General features: G+C 36.8%; 1 protein-coding gene across 3 annotated transcripts in view; it reads left to right on the forward strand.

The window, feature by feature from the left end:
* Positions 1-326: 326 nt before the first annotated feature.
* LOC106868585 (tubulinyl-Tyr carboxypeptidase 1) overlaps positions 327-22,579 on the forward strand; it is a 26,712-nt gene continuing 4,459 nt past the window's right edge. Inside the window, exons 1-10 of one of the 3 annotated variants that reach the window (XM_089360461.1) lie at positions 330-572; positions 4,731-4,964; positions 10,051-10,136; positions 11,687-11,743; positions 13,508-13,582; positions 16,062-16,233; positions 17,998-18,043; positions 19,633-19,712; positions 20,782-20,865; positions 22,005-22,051. In XM_089360461.1, the coding sequence (XP_089216587.1) occupies positions 4,752-4,964; positions 10,051-10,136; positions 11,687-11,743; positions 13,508-13,582; positions 16,062-16,233; positions 17,998-18,043; positions 19,633-19,712; positions 20,782-20,865; positions 22,005-22,051 (860 nt within the window). In that variant the 5' untranslated portion in view covers positions 330-572; positions 4,731-4,751. Of the gene's footprint in view, positions 573-4,730; positions 4,965-10,050; positions 10,137-11,686; positions 11,744-13,507; positions 13,583-16,061; positions 16,234-17,997; positions 18,044-19,632; positions 19,713-20,781; positions 20,866-22,004; positions 22,052-22,579 lie in introns of all 3 variants that reach the window. The other 2 variants (XM_089360462.1, XM_089360464.1) reach the window with 2 other exon arrangements.

Below are 22,579 nucleotides of genomic sequence, written 5' to 3' on the forward strand. Positions count from 1 at the left end.
GTAAGGGAAGTAACTCTTGAAACCACTACTCAAGAAAGTTGTTATTCTGCACCGAGAGAATTATTGAAAAAGTAATTAAAAAGCAAAACACAAGAAAATAGTTTCAATGATTTAATTTTTAATCTTTCAGCATCCATTAAGATATCAGAAATTACATAAATGCTTAACAATGAACAAACAGAGAGAGAGAGAGAGAGAGAGAGAGAGGGAGAAACAATTAAATGACGTTATAATGGAATACATGTGTTGTCTAGTACACAATTTAGACAGAGAGAGAGAGGGGGGGTGTTGTCAATAGCAACACAGCCACACACACACACACACACACACACACACACACACACGTACGCACGCACGCACGCCCGCCCGTCTTTCTTTCACTTTCTCTTCTCTTTCAGTGTTTTCTCTCTTCTCAAAACGATCCATTTGTCCCGCTGCGGTGTTTTTCTTATCTTCAATTCTTTCATTTTTCTTTCTCCTTTTTTGTTCTAATTTGATGTGACTTGAAAGAAGCAAGACGCGAGCAAAACCTCTCCGAATGCTGGATTTTCTACTCTCACTGTGAAACTATTGTATCCTTTTAATAAGAGATTCATTCTTCGTTCTGGTTTCGAATCTCACTTGTTGACGACTTCCCAGACAGTTTTAAATAAGTATTATTTAAAAGAAGAATTTTTATTTTCCTTTTCTTTTTGCGATAAAATTATAATCGCCTTCGAAATACTGGTCGATATAATTCACTGTCCACTCCCTTAAAAAATCCCCCGGGGGGAAGGGTTTTTTAAAAAATTTAGTTGCTATGGAAGAAATCATGTAGAAAACATTTTATGTTCAGGTCAATTTAATTTTAAATAAGAACCTTTCACATATCAGGAAGGGGTTCGATCTTTATCGCCTAGACCAGGGGGTCAGTAGAACGGTCAGTATTGACACCTGTGGTGGGTGGGGACCTGTATAGCTATCCAAATGATTTTGAGCATTAAGCGTGCTGAATTATTAAGGAATTGAATTTGGAAGAACGTCGGTAAATTAAGGTTAAAAACTCACTAATTGCCAACCAAATACCGATACAATAACTAGCTTTCACCAAACACAGATTTCCCATTAAATATTCCAACTACATCGATATAATATGATTGAATTTTTATTGTTCTTTATCAATTTCGTTAAGTATTTTCCATAAATTTCTTTAAATATTTCTTATTAAAATATAGTAATAATACAAAAGAAGCAGAGAATTATTGATTTTAAATCTGGAAATTTTTTATTAATTTCGCATTTTAATTTCATTAAAAAATTTACCTGAGGGAGTTTGATAAGTTATCGACATACCTATACAGGTGTGCCCACCTCTCACCTGCAATTTTATTTCCTCATAACTTTCAGTGAATATTTATAGTGACATTTTCTTCAAATACCTTTCAGAAGGTGTACATTCTGTTTATACTGGAACCTGTTGTGAAAAACTATTTTTCATGGGTAGGGAGAGGAATTTTTGGTAATTCACATGAGTTGACTTTATTGCATCTTTTGGGAAAATGGGTTAATGAAATTTTGTTTTCGTATACTTTTTAAACGGTGTAGATTTCAATTGTAGCGGAATTTAATGTGGAAAAAGAAAATGCTAAGCGGGCGAAATGCTTAGTGGTATTTCATCTGTCTTTACGTTCTGAGTTCCAATTCCACCGAGGTCGACTTTGCCTTTCATCCTTTCGGGGTCGATAAATTACGTACCAGTTGCGTACTGGAATCGATCTAATCGACTGACCTCCCCCCCAAAAAAAATGTCGGGCCTTGTGCCTAGAGTAGAAAAGAATATTATAAGATGTTTTCCTACTCCTACTATCTCTCTCTCTCTTTCCCTGTGTGTGTGTGTGTCTCTCTCTCTCTCTCTCTCTCTCTCTCTATCTATCTATCTCTCTCTATCTCTCTCTCTCTCTCTCTCTCTCTCTCTCTCTCTCTCTCTCTCTCTCTCTCTCTCTCTCTCTCCGTCTCTCTCTCTCTTCTCTTCACCCTAAGTGCGTAGCTTTTGTGCCTATTCTGTGGTGAGACATGTTACATTCCGTTTCTTAAAAACATTATCACGAGTTAACAAGGAAGAAAGGGAGAGGAGTTGGAGTTTTTGTTTTGTTTTGTTTATCTTTTTATATATAGATCTTTAATTGTAAATGTATTTGTGTATGTATATGTATATAATAATATGATACTGAACTAATTGTATACAGTGCTCGGGTGCACTAGAACCAGAGGCGGACTGGCCAGCTTGCCCGATAGCAAATGGGCCCCTGCGCCATTAGAATCTATATATGGGGACACATGTTAGTATCCAAGGGGCCCATCCCCTCAAGTTTGAGAATTCTTTATTCACTCCTGGAAGAATGCATTAATCATTTCAGCCTGGCTGTGTTTGTAGACAGTTGTAAAGAATACTTTTAACACAAAAAAAAAATAAGCGATAGCATTGTAGTTGCGGGTGGGCTTCCTAGTAGTTGCGGGTGGGACCCCTTGTAGTTGCGGATGGGCACCCTAGTAGTTGCGGATGGGCACCCTAGTAGTTGCGGGTGGGACCCCTTGTAGTTGCGGATGGGCACCCTAGTAGTTGCGGATGGGCACCCTAGTAGTTGCGGGTGGGACCCCTTGTAGTTGCAGGTGGGCCCTCTTGTAGTTGTGGGTGGGTCCTCTAGTAGTTGCGGGTGGGATCCCTTGTAGTTGCGGATGGGCACCCTGGTAGTTGCAGGTGCGCCCCCTAGTAATTGCAGGTGGGCCCCCTACTAGTTGCGGGTGGGACCCCTTGTAGTTGCAAGTGGGCCCCTTTGTAGTTGTGGGTGGGCCCTCTTGTAGTTGCGGGTGGGCCCCCTAGTAGTTGCAGCTGGGCCCCTTTTAGTTGCGGGTGGGCGCCCCCTAGTAGTTGTGGGTGGGCCCCTTGTAGTTGTGGGTGGGCCCCCTAGTAGTTGCTGGTGGGCGACTGGCAAAGGCCTTACAGAGTAACATGCGCTGCATCTTTACGGGTGCATGGGAAATTTGTGTGTGCGTGTGTGTGTCCTAGCATAATTTTGTATGTGTAAAATAAATAGTTCAGTCTATAAAGAGTAAACCCTTTGTTAAGCCCCGTATGTGCACACGTATTCATGTGTGTATATATACTGATATGTAAGCATGTGTAGGTATTTGGATGTGTATGTTTGGTGTTTGTGTGTATGGATGTGTATGACCAGTGTTTATGTGTGTGCATGTGTGTGTGTGTGTGTGTGTGTGTGTGTGTGTGTGTGTGTGTGTGTGTGTGTGTGTATGAACCCAGCATGGAGTCAATAGCTAACTAGCATTAGTACTTAGTGACACAAATACTTGAGATGGTGAACAAGTGCTTCATAAGACCACTTCGGGAAGTGATGGTCCTGTAGTTCTTGTCACAGCATGTTTTGGAAAGGGATAGAGGTAGCTCCTTTGATATCTGCCCAGCATTGTAAGTCCAAGAAAACAAAACCTAGCCGAATGCTTCCTCATAGAATAACAAAAGCTGTCAATCAGCTTCAATTCACTTTCAAGAAGCTGCATTTCCAGCAACCTCCTGCAGGTGGTTGAAATGAGCTAGAAGTCATCTTGGATCACCTTTGCCGCTAGATCTATATTTAAGAGTGATTCAGCGAAATGTGGAAATGAACACCCTCACTCCCCACCCCAATCTCACTCTTCTGAATCTTCACATTTGCTTCATTTTTTTTCTCTATTTCTGCACTTAAAAAATTGTATTTGTTTAACCCATCAAATTCCCACATCATCTTAGGTTAAACATTCAATTCTAATTTCAGTGACCTAATTTGGCTTTGACACAGGTATATTCCCAAGACACCTGTAAAAAAAAAAAACAGCTCCTTCATTCTGTGACTAAGAGACAGTTTACTTCCATCACCTTTTGTCAGCTTCTTTCTGCCAGCTTCAAACTTCACTGAGACTTAATTTTCACACACACACACACACACACACAAACTTCTTTCTTGTGAGCCTGGAACCCTTTACATTTCCTTTCACACATTTAGTGGAAGACTACCAAAAGACATTCCATGTAAACAAACAGTTGTCCACAACACACAAATGTGTGTGCTTTCTTCCAAATCCTTTCTCTCTGAATAAATCTGTACAATTCCAGCATCCAAAACAGGCATTACATGATTAAGAAGAGGCAATAATTATAGACTTTGTAACATCAATTTATTTCAGTAATTCAGAAATTACTTATTACATCTCACTTGTTACACATATTCTGTAAAGATTCAGAATAACTATATATCTAATACAGTTCTATATTTAAGAGATGAGGAATTATGTACATTATTTACATTATTTACATTTGACAGATATTTGTCATCATTTGTGGTGGTGGTGGTGGTGGTGGTGGTGGTGGTGGTGGGAAGTGGGGTGAGGGTTTTTCTTCATCATCATCATCATCATCATCGTTTAACGTCCGCTCTCCATGCTAGCATGGGTTGGACGATTTGACTGAGGACTGGTGAACCAGATGGCTAACACGATTCATGTACTGGCAGTTTTTTCATATTTTGGAATTTCAATTAAAGGATTATCACTTGTGATAAACTTGCAAACAAATCATAAATCAATGTGTATTTCAATGTTTCCTTTTTCTTTTTCATTTTTTTTTTTATATAATGCTAGTTTTTATAATCTTGTCATATAAAAGAAAAACAAGAATTCCTTGATGCTGTACCTAACAGATAAGTCGAGCAATTGGCTGAATGTCAGTTCGTAAGGCAACTTTACCTTTAAGGCAACACAAACACAATGATAAATTAAAGCATAATGCCGGCTGTTTCTTTTGGGTCAACCAAAATGGTTTACCACTGAAAGAAGAGACGTGGGAAAGAATGTGGTCATTTGCTGCCAAGCAACATCCGGATGGAGAGAATGTTATTGAAAGCGTTAGAGTTCTTAGTGATAACCTTCCAAAGGTAAATTATTGTATAATTCTCTAATATTTGTGAATTCTTCGAAAATGAAAGATTAATTTAAAAGCTGTGACAGTAGAAATGTTGAGGGCTTGACAATGGGAGGTTAATGTAAGAGCCACTGCAGAAGGAGTGTCGAAAGTTGACAGTGGGAGGGTAAGAGAATAGCCAGAACAATATTTGTCCTGAGGAGGTTAGTTAATGGGAAGTTAATGTAATAGCCACTGCAGTGGGAGTGTCATGAAGTTGACAGTGGGAGGATCAAGGAATAGCTCCAGCGGTGGGGCTGAAAGTGGGAGGATCATCAAATAGCTGTAGCAGTAGTAGGAGTGATAAGGCTTTGAGAGTAGGAGGATAATGAAATAACAACAGCAGTGGGAGTGTCAAAGATTGAGAGTGGGAGGATCTTAGAAAAGCAGCAGCAGCAGCAGCAGTGAAATGAAGTTGATTGATGGAGGGGTGGGTGGGAGAGTAGAAGATCAGAAAACAACATGAACTGCATAATTAATTAGATTCGTTAGCTTACAGGTATTTCAACAAAGTAAATGAAACAATGCTATGCAATGCATACTACTCCATATTACCTGAGCATCATCATCATCATCATCATCATCATCATCATCATGAAGCTGGATCTTTATATTATACATTTATGTATGTATGTATGTATGTATGTATGTAATTGTGCATGTGTGTATGTATGTATGTGTGTATGTACGTGTGTGTGTGTATGTATGCATATATTTGTGTATGTATGCATGTATGCATGTTTATGTAGGTGCATATGCATGTGTATGTATATTGTATATGTATATATATTTACATATGCACATATGTATGTATGTATGTATGTATGTCATTGTTCAATTTTATCAGGTCATCCCATAAGTTCTGTCCGGTGTTATCTTTTTTAAAATTGAATGAAATTTAATAGTATTTTAGAATGTCTAATGGAATTAAAAATTATTTTTATGCATTTGTGTACATTTAAACTAATTATATATCATTTTACAGAATAATAGAATTAAAATTTCTTTGATTAAAACCCTTTATAACATGGAAGTATCCAAAGAGCATTTAAGGCACATAATGCTTTATGAGTATAAAAAAAAGAAATTCTGCAGCCGAAGCGACTCGAAACATGCACTCAGTTTATGGGAAAGAATGCTTGAATGAAAGAACTTGCAGAAGATGGTTTGCAAAGTTCAGAAGTGGAGATTCCAGCCTTGAAGATGAAGATCGAACAGGACGTCCAGTTGAATTTGATGATAAGCTCCTTGATGCATTACTTGAAGAAAATCCTGCATTATCATTTGAAGAATTGGCAATAAACCTTAGTTCAAACCATACAACTGTTCATCGTCATCTTCAACAACTTGGAAAGGTTCCTAAACTTGGAAAATGGGTGACTCATGAATTGTCCGAAAGCAACCGTAAATCCCGAGTTGACATCTGCTCTTCTCTCCATTGTCACGAACTCATTTCACCCGAGAGGTTCTTCTCTCTATCTGGTGGGATTGCAAAGAAGTAATTCACTTTGAATTGTTACTACATAATGCAACAATCACTGCTCAAGTCTACTGTCAGCAATTAGAGCATTTGAACCAAGCTTCGAAGAGAAAAAGACCTGCTTTAGTGAATTGAAAAGGAGTGATGTTTCATCAGGACAATGTGCGACCCCAAACTGCAAAGATCACATCACAGAAGATCAAAGAGCTTGGTTGGGAAAAAATTCCTCATCCACCTTATTCTGCCGACCTTTCTCCTTCAAACTACCATTTGTTTCATAGTTTACAGAATCATTTAGGGGACATAACTTTCACAAGCCAGGAGGAGGTTAGTAAGCAAGCTACTTGCCACACACCCACTCCTGTGCCTATATATATATATATATATATATGTGTGTGTGTGTGTGTATATATATATATATATATATATATATATATACACACACACTGGAGTAAGCATATAAATGTGAAACAAAACTGTCCAGCGAACAGGAACGTGAAACTCTGAGTAACAGTTTTTGTGATATTTCTGCTGCTTTTCAATAAAGTATATATATATATATATATATATACACACACACACACACACGCATGCATACATACATACATACATACATACATACATACATGCATACATACATACATGTATATACACACACACACAGATATATGCATGTACACACTACATACATACTGCTACTCCCTGATCCCGTCACTCGTCTTTACTCTTACGACACCAATGAAAAATGGAACCAGTTTTTCTTCCCTCAAACTTCCTCTCTCACTGACATAGATTTCACTATTATCTCTTTGGATGTTGTTCTCCTTTCAGCTCTGTTCTGAATATGAGAGCAATCCATTGAAGTTCAGCAAATCTTAATATTTTAGTCTGTTTCTTTTTTCCTGGATCTCTATATTCTAAATAAAACACATGGTCTTTCTTATTCTGTACAACAACCGAGCCAGTGTGATTTTTCTCTTTGTTGTGATTCACAAAGTCATTTGGAATAAGGAAATAAAAAGCTTTGCTGGTTACTTTCTTTCCTTTCTTGGTGCTCTGTTGCCAAGTCCCAGAGGCCGTACTCTCTGTACTAAATAGAGAGAGTTGCCCCTTAAACTTCCTTCGGGTGCAACACAGTGCAGCGTTTGTGTTGAAATACAGAAGGTGACGTCATGCACATTGTGTTGTTGCAGGTAGCATTGCTTCACATATCTCCTCCTTTCAACGCCCACCACCAGCTCACTCATGCCAAAAGCAAGGTGAGTGCATAAGCTTTTCATGCTGGTCCATAACCTCTCCATTACCAAGATCCCAATCAAACCACCATGCTATAACCAACGGCAACTATGTCCCTGTGAGCATTGACTAATTGGTTGGAGATTACACTCACTCACACGTGTCACGCATCTATGTATACGCACAGACACGCATACATATATATATACACATACATTCACAAACACACACAGAGATTACTTCACAAATGCCATGCTTTGTTCTTCCCCCGCCCCCCCAGCTAATCTCTGCATGCATGACAACATGACAAATTGTAATCCCTTGAACCAGATATATTTGACTTCCACAAATGTTGTTCTCTCTGATTAGTTTACACTTGTGTCGTAGACCTGCTTGAACAGATCTTACCAAGCTTATTCAATAGTTTTATCATGAGTCAATAAGAGACCCTCACCATGTTCCCTCAGCCTGCTAGAAATAACAGCCAATTCTCCTTTAAATTACACTACCATCTTAATGAAGGCCGTGTTGGAAAATGTGGCCAAAGACGGTTATATTATGTCTATCAAGACAGGATGGTCATGGCTGGAAAACTTTTGGTCATATGTCTGATAGGCCAAGCCTGATTTGAAATGGACAGCAACAAAACCAACAACATTAGTGGACACATAATGAAGTTTCAGTTAGGAAATTATAATAATGATTTAATTCTTAAACTTTTATGTTGATTCTATAAATGAATTAAGAAAATAGGAAACTTATTGTGTCTTGGGCTGGTCATTATGCCAATAATAATAAACACCTGAACTGGTTTAATATCACTTCTGTATTGAACCAGAGCAGGTGTTTATTATTATTGGTGCAATGACCCTCCCAAGACACAACATGGTTTGTTTCAACACATGAATTCACATCAAGAACCTTGCAAACCCATAATGAGATAAGAAAATAAGAAAACACATTGGAAATTTTATAGGACACAAAATAGTTTAAGTAATTAATTAGTTATATATACCTGTCTTTAAATAGCCATCCCAATATGGCTGCCTTTGAATAATTGGTTAGATGCACCTGTTTTTAAGGAGCTGAGGTGCAGCTGTGTGGCTAAGAAGTTTGTTTCCTGACCATGTGGTCTCAGGTTCAGTCCCACTGCATGGCACTTTGGGAAAACATCTTCTACTATTACCCTGGACTAACTAAGGCCTTGTGAGCAGACTTAATGGATGGAAACCATCCTACGAGCAGTGTTGTTCCTTTCCAGTCTTCTAAACATGGGGAAACAGGTGAGGGTTGGTGACTGGAAGGGCATCCAGCCATAGAAAATCTCTCTCAACAAATTCCATTTGATGCATGCAAGCATAGGAAAGTGGACATTAAACAGAGATGATGATGATGATGATGATGATGATGATGATGATGATGATGATGATGATGATGATGACGATGACGATGGTATACTTATCTTTGCATAGTTGGTTAAATATGCTTGTCTTAATCTATATATTGATTTTTGTTTATCCTTTCCCCCACCCAAATCAATTCTATCTGGATCAATGAAGAGGTAATTTCTATACCAGTTATTGTGGTTGTTGACTTAAGTGTGCATACACACACACACTGTGTGGAGAAATATTTTCTTTGACAGGAGAAAAGATCGAAGAGAGAGAGACAGGATATGTGCTGTCCTTAGGACAGTCCTGAAAAAAAAGAAAGTACAGGACTTAGAAAAATTCAAGGACTGCTGCATTGTGTGTGAATCTGAGTGGGGAATAGAATCATAATTAACTGGTTCTCCTGTATTCTCTTTTACCCAAAGCCAAGACATTTTCAGTACTCCCTCATATACGTGTGTGTGTTTTTTGTGTGTGTGTGTGTGTGAATGTGTATGTATATACTTATGCACACACATGTGTGTACATGTATGTTTGTGCATCTGTATTTATGTTTGTCTCCCACCAAACCTAAGAAACCAATACCAACTGCTGTTGGTTTGTTTATATCCCCATAACTTAAAAGCTTGGCAAAAGACATCAACAAAATAAGTATGATACTTAAAAAAAAATAAGCGCTGAGGTTGATTTGTCTGACCAAAACCTTTTATAGCAGTGCTCCAGCATGGCTGGAGTCCAATCACTGAAACAAGTAAAAGATAAAACATTTTCAATTGAAATTCCTCAATGTGGTTCTCTTGTTTCCCTAAAAGAAGCATGACATTATCATTACAGAAAACTATTTTGGAAAAATGAGATTTTTTATCCAAAGAATGATTCTATTTAATTTGCTATTTCTTGATCTGATTTCTGTATAATTCTTGAACCATGGCTGTTTTTCTTTGCACCAACAGATTCCATTTCCAACGTCAACCATACATTCTAATATGAGTGTCTACCAGAAGATAATTGAAATCCAGAAATACATAGAAGCTCTTGAGTATCCTTTGTAGAAATTAAAAGAAAATGGTATTCTCCATTTATATATTTTTTTTATGGTTTTGTCAGTAAAGAATGAAGGGCAATGTTGATGGTTCTTTTACAAGATCCCAAAGACAAGTAGAGGGAAAGAAGGAAGAATTTTATATCCTTATATCAGAGACATGATCCAAATGTTTGCAACAGAATGGATTCTGCCACTCTGCTAAAAAAAAATACCCAAGAATTAATCAGTGGTTTTTAACCATTTTAATGCCAACCGTCCTGAAACAAACACTTAAAGTGATCTGAATTAAAATCTTCCATAAAGATTTCCTGTTAAATTTCTTCTAAATACCAGCTTAAAAACAGCAAAGGTATTTTAATAAATTTTTCATTATATTTAAAATTAGCTGAAGAAAGGGTAGTGTATTCCAGCAGAAATATGGTAACAAACTGGTTAAAGTAATCTCAATTAAAACCTTCCTAAAGCTTGGAATCAAAATTTTAAAACAAAGATATTTACAGCAATCAAAATAAATCACTTCATAATTTTTTACTTGTTTAATTTTATTTTTATCCAAAGTTATTAAGCTCATGTTTAACTTATTGGCCCCATTTAGATTTAAAAAGCCATTAAACTTAATCAAGTCCCTCAGAATCTACTGAAACCCTTTTTAGTTTCAGAGTCTCTTCAAACTGTTTGGAGCCCCTAGAATTAATGAGGCCCTCTAAATTACCTTATTATGCTTTGAATTAGCTCTTTTTCAAATAGTGCCCTTTTTCAAAAATACTCTGAGCCCGTTTCCTTTTAATTTGAGGGCAATCAACAGTAATGCATTATCTCAACAAAGTAACATCAACTGTTTGGATGAAACATCTTTTCCACAGTTGGAAAGAATAAAAGGTCATTTGTGATCAGCTCTCGGTCAAACAAAGTTGGCTGCTCTTAGTATCATGTGCATTGAAGCAGATAAACTCCATGAAAAAAAAAAAAGTTTTGATGACTCAATCAAAGCCTTTATTGTTTATAAATAAGAAAAAAAATACAGTTTAATTTATTCTGTTCTTGGCTAAAAAATCTTTTAATTATTTATATTTCAGTAAAAACTGTGATACCTAATTTTAGTTTTCTCAAACTATTCATATCAAAAAAAAAACCTGCTCTTAATAATTTAATTTATTTATATTCTGTCAGTTTATTATGTGCAATATTTTATGTTGGCTTTTCATTTCTTCCTTAAATACTGATCCTTTAGATCAAACTGCATTTAGTTTTGTTGTTCAACTCTGTTCATACCAAACTGTAATGACTATTTGCCATGTTGCAATTTAATGGTGTGGTACAGTCTTTTGGTTGTTTGGTTGCAGCAGCCAAATTCATTTGACATGAACAATGAGATTTTGATTGGCTTTAGAAATCTAAACAGTTAAAAACAATGTATGCAAAACCACAGGGCACCCCAACCAAAACCAAAACCAAAAAAAAATAAGCCTATTGGCCCAAGGATTCCAGCAGATCTAAATCTGCCACATTTCAATATCCATATTATTTTACTTAATTGACTTTAGATACAATTATACTGGGACACAGTTTTTCCATATCCAGAAGTCTAAACCTCTTTGCTTGTGAGTTGGAATCATTTTGTTTCTGATTTATTCTTCTAATTACAATCAGGATATTGAGTCAGTCTTTTGTCTTTAATCTTTTATTCTTTCGCTTGTTTCAGTCTACGACCATGCTGGGGCACTGCCTTGAAGGGTTTTAATCAAACCAATTAATACCAATACTCACATTTTTTTTATAAGCATGGTACTGATTCTATCAGTCTCTTTTGTCAAACCACTAAGTTACAGGGATTAAGTTACAAACCATATATATATATATATATATATATATATATATATATATATATATATATATATATATATATATATATATATATTTATAATGTGGGCAGCTGGGTGTAATATAAACCGTACAGGCAAAATTTAGTCATCACTAATTGTGACCGTATGTGCTACAAACACATATATTGCTAGAAATAGCAGTTAAACCACTCATAGCTGCATGAAAATACATTTATATATTCTAAGAGGATAGATAACTGCCCCATGAGGGAAGCAAAGCTGGAACACTGGATTGCAAAGTTTGCATCATCTGCTCCAGCTGAGGCAGGATCCAGGCTGTTCCATGAGCATCTATTCAATCTGGCATGATGTTCCCTAATGCCATACGTAGTGGACCAAAGACTTCACATTGTGTATTTCTAGGATCCTGAAAGAAAACTTGGGGTTATTTAAGCACAGCTTAAAGGGAAACTCCATTACTCCAATATATTTCTTTGTGTTATTCGTGCTGCTGCTGCAATCATTGCCATTCCTGCTGTTTATAAGAGTTATAAGAGTTCAGGGGTGTCAATGACTCTCACCATAACACTGGGTTAATCAGGTGGTGCTTGGGATTGGAGGGGAAGTTTGGTTTGTGATCTTTGATGGTGATAAAAGCATCTCTCTCTCTTTCTCACTCTCTCTCTATACATATATATGTGTGTGTATTTATATATATTTTTATACCAAAAATTAGGCAAAAATATTGTATCTGTTAACAAACTTAGCAAAATACTCACAATTGAGTTTTTGTATATATATTGACTTAAATGAGAGCTCAAAACTGATCCAGTGAAAATACTTTATTATAATAATAATAATGAAAATGACTTATGATCATTATGCACGAATCGATCTGGATATTGCATCGAAATGATCATAGGTCATTTTCATTATTATTATTATAATAAAGTATTTTCAATGGATCAGTTTTGAGCTCTCATTTAAGTCGATATATATATATATATATCATCATCATCATCATCGTTTAACGTCCGCTTCCCATGCTAGCATGGGTTGGACGATTTGACTGAGGACTGGTGAAACCGGATGGCAACACCAGGCTCCAATCTAATTTGGCAGAGTTTCTACAGCTGGATGCCCTTCCTAACGCCAACCACTCAGAGAGTGTAGTGGGTGCTTTTACGTGTCACCCGCACGAAAACGGCCACGCTCGAAATGGTGTCTTTTATGTGCCACCCGCACAAGCCAGTCCAGGGGCACTGGCAACGATCTCACACGAAAATCCTACGGGAGCCAGTCAGGCGGTACTGGCAACGGCCACGCTCAAAATGGTGCATCTCATGTGCCACCCGCACAAGAGCCAGTCCAGGGGCACTGGCAACAATCTTACTTGGCTTGCTGGGTCTTCTCACGCACAGCAAAGATAAAGAGAGAGAGATTACATATATGTATGTGTGTGTGAGTGTGCAGGTGCGCACGCATGTGTGTGTATGTATATATTTATATGTATGTATGTGTATATATGTTCCAATCTTTCAGCTTAATGGAAACAGCCAAAGAAATTATGAAGGAATGCCTTCCAATCAAATGTCTTGAAGCTGTCATACTTGCTGTGTATCCTTCACTCAAAGACAATTAAACATGTTTTCTCAATATTCTCCCAAAGGAAATCCAAATAATTTTAAAGTACTTTTTCACAACTTTTGTGTTGTAGAAGGGGTTTGTATTTTTTGTCATCATTTTGGAGGAGTGTACGTCATTCTTATTATCATATTTATTGGGTGGACTCTTTTTAATTATCATATTTATTGGGGAGGAGTCTTTTTAATTATCATATTTATTGGGGTGGAGTCTTTTTAATTATCATTTTTAGAAAGCTTGCCATTTTTATTATCATTTTAGGCCAGCCTCTCCAACACATTTTTTTATCATGTTCTTTTAAGGTTTTACCTTTTTTTTTTTTATTATCATGAGTGGTGTGAAGGTGCGTGGCTTAGTGGTTAGGGCATTTGGCTCACAAACATAAGGTTGTGAGTTCAATTCCTGGTGACGTGTTCTGTCCTTGAGCAAGACACTTTATTCCCCATTGCTCCAGTCCACTCAGCTGGCAAAAATGAGCTGTACCTGTATTTCAAACGTGGTTCTCGGGGGAGATTCAGCATGGCACAAAGTGTGGCAAGGCTGGCCAATACAGGGAATAAAATTACAAAAAGAAAACAGGCTTGTGGCAAAACAATATAGGTGCTTACTGTACATGATCGTTGGCATAACCTGCTAGAAATAACATCTAAATCTCCCTTAAATTCAAATGTCTGCCCTGGATGGTTTGAATTGACAACCTTCATACTCTCTCTCTCTCTCTCTTTTCACTGCGGCCATGCTGGGGCACTGCCTTTAGTTGAGCAAATTGACCCCAGGGCTTATTCTTTGTAAGCCTAGTACTTATTCTATCGGTCTCTTTTGCCGAACCGCTAAGTTACGGGTGATGTAAACACACCAGCATCGGTTGTCAAGCGATATTGAGGGAACAAACACAGACACACAAACATATACACACACATACATATATATATATACATATATACGACGGGCTTCTTTCAGTTTCCGTCTACCAAATCCACTCACAAGGCTTTGGTTGGGCCGAGGCTATAGTAGAAGACACTTGCCCAAGGTGCCACGCAGTGGGACTGAACCCGGAACCATGTGGTTGGTAAGCAAGCTACTTACCACACAGCCACCCCTGCGCCTATAATTTTTTTTATGTCCCTTCATCCTGGATAGAAAAACCTATGTATTTAAGGTAAGGTGACTATTCTAGATGGTTAGGTGTGCCGTAGCAATGAAGAATTAAGTATTTTAGTAGCAATGGAGCATTTATATCTAGTTTCCAACCAGGGATCTACAAACCCCTAGCAATCTACAAGGGGGGTCTATAATCTGAGTCAAACATTTCTTGAGTGAACAGACCTTTTGAAATTTAGGGTCTGTGAGAAAAGTCATTTCCATAAAAAGAGATCCTTTGCAGTGAAATGATTGGGAACCATGCAACCACTTGATTTTTCTATAAATAGCAGCAAAATTTCCCTTGCATCACTTCCTCTTGTTACAAAACAAGAAGGACACAGTGGATGATGTAGTTGTAGATGTAGAAAGAGTTGAGATGGTCATGTATGGAATGCCTTTGATCATAGATCAACTCAAACAAGGTTGACTAAACTAAGGCAAAATTACATTAACGAGAAATTCTCTGCCCAGAAACACAATGTGATGCTTGTCATGGACTTGAACCCACAACCCGTGACCAGGTTGTCCAATCACTTTATCCACTCAGCTATTATGACCTCGGCTCATTAATGACATAAATATACAAGAAAATTAATTCTAGCCCAACCTGGAATCAAAACAGAAGGTTGTGGGTTCAATTCACAAGGTGCTCCACCTCAACAAACATATCCTTGTTGCTGTTGTTATCATTGTTGTTTAACCCCAGGTTAGTCCTGATGGAAGAGATTTAGGATTGAAGACATCCCAGCCATGACCAACGCAGCCTTTTTTCTTTCTGCTGGTCACTTGTGGTCAAGGGTCACTTTGGTTGCATGTGCCATCTTTGCACTGCTTTAGCTGCCTGTACTGTTGTGACCAAGCATAAACAATCTCTCAAAGCTGCCCCACCTCCTTTGATCCAGTGAAATGTCCCAGATGTGACTGCTGATGGGAGAGAGGGGTCACACCAACGTTTTTCTGGGGCTTATTTTTGCTGAGGAGACATGAGCAACATGAAATAAAGTTCCTTACTCAAAGACACAATGTAACACCTGGTCCAAAAATTGACCTCACAACCTCTTGATCATCAACCCAACAACATAAACATTCAGCCACATGCCTGCACTTCTAGACAATGTTTCCATGACTCTGTTATCCTATGTATCCTTCCATTTTTCATAATAGTAAGGTATGATTTTTGAGAGATTTAGTAGCTATTTCTAGCAGACAAGGCAACCACATAGTGGTTTCTTCCATTACCCATTCTTAAATATCAATACTTTTAAATAACCAATCAATAAAATTGAAGAATTTCCTGAACGAGACAAAGTTATATGACAAATGGGATTCCAGTTCTTGAAAGGTTTTCAATTGGGTTCAAGACAGTCTTCAAAACTGTGGAATATCGACATGTTGTCTTGGGCCTCTACTACAAAGGGGCTTACGGTGCTCTTGGCATGAGTCGGAGGGAAAAACTCATGTATAAACCATTAGTTTATTCGGTAAGAGGATTTTCTTTTTATCTTTTGACCATTTTCTTTGATAATTTATAGGGTCCCCAACTTTATCACCCCTTTTTTTTAAATGAGTTTTCCCACAGACCCCAGGATATTGAAAGGTCTGTCAGCTTAACATGCTCACAGACCCCCAGTACAACCATTGCGGATCACCAGGGGTTTGTCGACCTCATGTTGGGAACCATTGATTTATAGCTTCAACTGCTGATCTGTCCCTGACAGAATTTTCACTGTCTCTGGCACAAATTTGCCACACATCATCATTGGTATCTCTTTGTGTGAAGAATTTCATTCCTTTGAATTGTATAAACTATAGGTTATCTACAGAAGCCATTTTTTTTTTCTCTCAAAAAAACAAAAATTGGCAAATCAGACAAGAGAAACTGTATGGAATCATCCATGAATCCACTTGTAAGTGCATAACTGTGTGTTACTGATGCACATACCACCATGCATATGCATTTGCAATATGTATGTGCATAGCTGTGCATTGCCAATGCAGGCCACTATGCACAAATATGTTGACACTAAATTGATTGACAAACACAGTGGAAATGAGAGACTCTGGTAGATATATGAGGCAACCCCTATCACCCTACACTAGAGATGAAAAAAAGGAAAAGACTTATTGATAATAGATTGCTAAACATGCTTTGATATGTGCCGCAGGCTGGTTCACATCCACTGCTTTGTTAGTTTGCACACATTGGTGTGTAAATAAACATCCATCTGTGTTTCATGTTTGTGTGTGTGTTTATATGCAAGTGTGTAGTATTGTATGTTGGTAGAGGAATTCCTTATTTTTTATTCTCTTGGATTATTAGAAAGAATGGTGAAGAGATTTGTAAATTTATAATTTGATTCACATTGATGAAGTCACGGATGGCAACAAAAGGATTCTGAGAAGCGTGGCTGATTGATTGATTGGCCAAGTGATTAGACAAATATTCGATTGGTCAAACAATTGGCTAAATGTCTAGCAGACAGGTATAACCAATACCAAAGAAGAGTAATTCCCAGAAACCAGCCAGTCTGTTGGTTCCTGTCAATGCTAGATGGGAGTTGCCCACTCCCTTGTTTGCAATATAACAGACAGATATTCTTTTCTGCTCTAGGCACAAGACCCAAAATTTTGGTGGAGGGGGATAGTCAATTAGATCAATCTCAGTACACAACTGGTACTTAATTTATCGACCCCCAAAAGGATGAAAGGCAAAGTCGACCTTGGCAGAATTTGAACTCAGAACGTAAAGACAGACAAATTACTGAAAAGCATTGCGCCCAGCATGCTAACGTTTCTGATATTGTGTCATTAACCTGCTGGAGGATGTGTTCTCCTGGGGTTAAAAAGAGTAGTAACAGTGTTCTGTACGGAACAACCCCATTGAGGTGGTAACAACCATTACTTCGAAGTAGAGTAACTACTTGCCTCTCATAGAGATTTTGGAACTAGCCACTTTACTTGCTGATTAACTAAAGGACTAATTGGTTAAGTGATTAACTACTTGAGTAATAATAAGTAATAATTTGAAAAAGTGAAATAGAACCAGTGCATGTGTTTTGGTTGGCATTATGACCCTCCCAAGATACAACAAAATCTTTTTCATCACATGGCTTCTCGTCCGGAACCTTACAAACCAAATAAAAAATTTTTTTTTTAATTCAGAATCTTTTATAAGTTTTAGATTTTGAGTTGAGACGTTGCATTTGAATAAAAACAATAAAAACATCCACTATTATTACTTTCAGAGTTTACATGAATTGATATTGAATTACCAGCTGTCTTACAAAGACTGTAAGTTATTCGTTTTCCCAGTTTAGTCTGGTTGTAAGGTGTTGTGTTGCTCTGGCAATGAGACAGCATGGGTTGATGCTCGTTGCTTACAATAGGTGCATGATAGTTCAAGATATGTATGTGTGCATGTGTATGTGTGTGTGTGTGTGTGTGCATTTGTACGCTGTATGCATACATACATATGTACATATATACGTTTGCATATATGAATGTGTATGTGTATATGCATGTATGTTATGAATATCTGTTATGTATGTATATATGTGTATATGTCACAAGTGCACCATAACTTACTACCTAGCTAAAATCATCATCATCATCATCGTTTTAATGTCCCATACTTGCATAGTTTAGATGGAATGCATTGAGGCAAATTTTCTGCAGCCGGATGCTCTTCCTGCTGTCAACCCTCATCTGTTTCCAGAAGGATAATGTTTCTCCCTGGCCAGACGTGTTTTCATAGAAGATCCTAATCAAAAGACACCAACTTGTATGTTGTTGACATTCATTTGCAACAATCACACGAAGTCCAGTCAAGATTCTAACACCACTAGAATCCTGGTTGACTGTAGCTAATAACCAAATAAAAACGTCCATTCAGATCTAATTAAACACGACACCATAAAGAATATAAAGAAGATACTAAGAAACCAGATTCCATTGCCATACCAGAAAATGAGAGAATTCTAAAGAGTACAAAGACAAGAAATAAGAGTACAACCAGTCTGGTGAAAAACGTACTCAACACCAAACCAATGAGAATGAATCCACAACTCCATAGACATCACAATAACAGTTCTTCCATTCAAACAAGTATAGACCTCTCATCTTCTGAACCTTTCAGAATCTTTATGTATATAAAGAGTATGTTGGTTGCAGTGGTTCCTCCTTGTTTCAGAGAATTTCTTTCTTTCTTTTCATTTTACTTCCTTATTTATGTCTCTGATGGCTGGCAAGGCTGATTTCTGTCTGGAGCAATTGTCCTCAAACTTTACATCTCATGGTCAGTGAAGGCCTTGATTGCATTTGGCAGCCCTTTCATCATGACCATTTAACCTCTTCATGCTGGCTTGGGTTGAATGATCCAGCGAGTCACAGGGCTACATCAAACTCTGGTACCAGCTTTGGCATGGTTTCCACAGTTGGATGCCCTTCCTAATGCCAACCAATTAACAGGGTGGGCTTTTTTTTTCTTAGCACCAGCACTAGTGAGGTTGCCAGGTAATTAGCAAGACAAAAAAGTTGGTAGAAGAAAATGGAAAAAGAAAGAAAAAGAAGAAAAAACCTCCACTTAACGGATGGGAGAGATATAAAAAGGTGAGGCTGTGATTGTAAGCCAGGTATTGAAGGACTAAGTGGTATGACAGAGGATAATTCTTGAATGGATGAACAAATTGAGAAGGAACTTCGAAAGATCATCGTTTTTTTCTTTGTTTTAATCATTATTTTTGTATTATCTTTTAATGGCAACAGTTGTCATCATTGTAAAATCTTTTAATTATTTTTCTAATTAGCAAATATATCTGTCTTACATTTTTGTTTATTTTTAAGGATTTTATTTACTTCTTTTCTTTTATTTCTTCATCCAGATGGTCACAAACTGCTAAAACTTCATATTGGTTTACCAATTACCCATAATCCTACATCATGTAGAAGTATTGTATGGAAGGTAAGAGGGGAACAAAATTGCGATGTTGTTTTTTTTTAACTTTTCACTGGGTTTTTTTCTTTTGTTTTGTTTTTCTTTTTCATGACATAATTAGAGGAGAAAGGGTAACATTTCTAAGCATTTTTAAGAATCATTGAGATTTGTTGGGTTAATGTGGTGCAGTTGAGAGGAGCACATGAAGATATGGGGTGTCTTCCACAGACAGGGTACTAGGTCGGCCAAATACTTAAAACAGAATGGATTCCACTGGAGATATTCAAGAACCACCTCCACCAACACCACCATCACAGTCATTGTCATAATCACCATCACCATCACCACTACATACACCATCATCATCAGTGACACCATCACCAATGCCATCACCATCATCACAGTCATTATCATAATCACCATCACCATCACCATCAGTGACACCATCACCATCATCATCATCGTTAGTGTAGGCATTCAAGAACCACCATCATCACCATCACCACAACTATCACTACTATCATCCACATCATCATCATCATCATCATCTTAACTTCCACTTTTCCATGATCACAAGACTCAGACAGAGTTTATTGAGGCAGATCTTCTACGACTGGATGCTCTTCCTGTTGCTGCCCCTCACCTGTTTCCAGTCAAGAATTCTGCTCTTTAGAATAGTCCCCTTATATAAGTAATATATGATTTACATTATTTACTGTATAGGTGCAAGGCCTAGTGGTTAGATTGTTGCTCTCACAATCAGAAGATTGTGGTTTCAATTCCCAAATTAGGCAGCACCATAGTGAGTCCACTCTGCTGAAAATGAGCAACCTTGCAATGGACTGGCATCCCATCCAGAGGGAAGGCTGTGATCTTGGTCACTTATTTGCCATGGAAACCAGGTAACTATGGCCCAGTGAGTCTTCACTGATGTACTTTGGTTTAGTGGGGTTGGTCCAAGAACTTATTAATCCTGCCTCATATATTGGTTGATATAAGAAATTAGAATTGTTTACAGAATCATTTACTGTTAGGAAGTTCTCTTTTTATAATTCTTCCAATATGTCTTTGATTCCTAAAATGTTTTCAATACCAGGGAATTGTCATCAACATGCAAACCACAGACCCAACTGATCTCTTCAGGAAAGTTCAGAAACATGCTCGTGTTATTAGAAAATCAGTAAGTACTTTTTGAGCAATACACGATCATGATAACACACACACACACACACACACACACACACACACACACACACACACACACGCACACACACATATATATATATATATATAATATGTACTTATACACAAATATGTATATGTGTATGTATGTATATGCTATATATATATATATATATATATAGTTCATGCTAGTATGGAAAGCGGACGTTAAACGATATATGTATATATATGTATGTGTATATATATATATATATATATATATCATCATCATCATCATCATCATATGTGTTTCAAAAAGAAAATAGAAACTACATGTGGAAAAGATATGGGGAAAGCAAGAAGAAAAAAAGCGAAAATACACATTGGATATCAAAAAAAATAAAGGCCTTTTTATGAAAAGTAGCAATAAATACAATTATATGAACTGAGGTAGAATTAAGAGGAATTAAATTCATTATTTTGAATTGTTAAAGAGATTCAAAGTCAAACAGCAATGACGACACTGGTTTGACTTTGAATCTCTTTAACAATTCAAAATAATGAATTTAATTCCTCTTAATTCTACTTCAGTTCATATAATTGTATTTATTTATTGCTACTTTTCATTTAAAAAAGCCCTTATCTTTTTGATATCCAATGTGCATTTTCGCATTTTTTCTTCTTACTTTCCCTATATATATATATATATATATATATATATATATATATATATATATATATATATATATATATATATATATATATATACATATATATATATAATGAGGAGGTGCTGGAAAGTTCCTGGCTTTAAGAGTATTGCGAAAGGCCTCGATGGAGGGTCAAACTTCTGAGTACTTTTACATGGTTTAGAAAAACTGAAGGACCACGGCAATAAGGGTGTGAACCTGAGAGGGGAATATGTTGCATAAAATCATAATTATCTGATGCTATATATATTAATAATATAGAGAAGAACCACCAAGATGCAATCCAAACATGGTGGTGGTGGTGGTGGTGGTAATGATGATGATGATGATGATGACATGTCTTCCTAAAGTTTTGTTTTCGATTGGTTACCAAATATTTTCATTGATGTTTATTAAGAGGTTATTATTTTACATCTTTTACTATATTGAAACTAATTCTTCATTTCAGGGAAGTCCAGGCAGAAATGTATGCAAGTCAAGTAATTTCTCACAAAAGTAAGCTGATGCCTCATCATAATTCTGTCAGTCATTTTAGTTTCATACATACATACATACATACATACATACATACATACTATATATATACATATATATATATATATATATATATATATATATATATATATATATATATATATATATATATATATATATATATATATATATATATATATGTATGTATGTATGTACATAAATATAAATATATATGTATATATATATATATATATATATATATAGGATGTTTCAAAGAATTTGAATATCACAGAAACTACATAGTCAAAGAAAATGAAACTAAACAGGCAACAAAAGATTTATTCCTCCACATTTAAATGAGAAATTCAAAGGTATGTGGATTCCTTGAACGATTTCACAAATGTTCAATATGCATGCTGCCTGAGACATGGCACACATCAAGTCGTTAGCCCAGCTCCTCCCAAACACGCTGCAGCATGTCTTGGGTGACAGTCTCCAGTGCGGTAGTGATTCTCTGCTCAAATTCCTCTAGGTTTGCAGGAAGAGTGG

The sequence above is a fragment of the Octopus bimaculoides genome, chromosome 11, assembly GCF_046866305.1.
Source record: "Octopus bimaculoides isolate indiv1 chromosome 11, ASM4686630v1, whole genome shotgun sequence".
Classification (NCBI taxonomy): domain Eukaryota; kingdom Metazoa; phylum Mollusca; class Cephalopoda; order Octopoda; family Octopodidae; genus Octopus; species Octopus bimaculoides.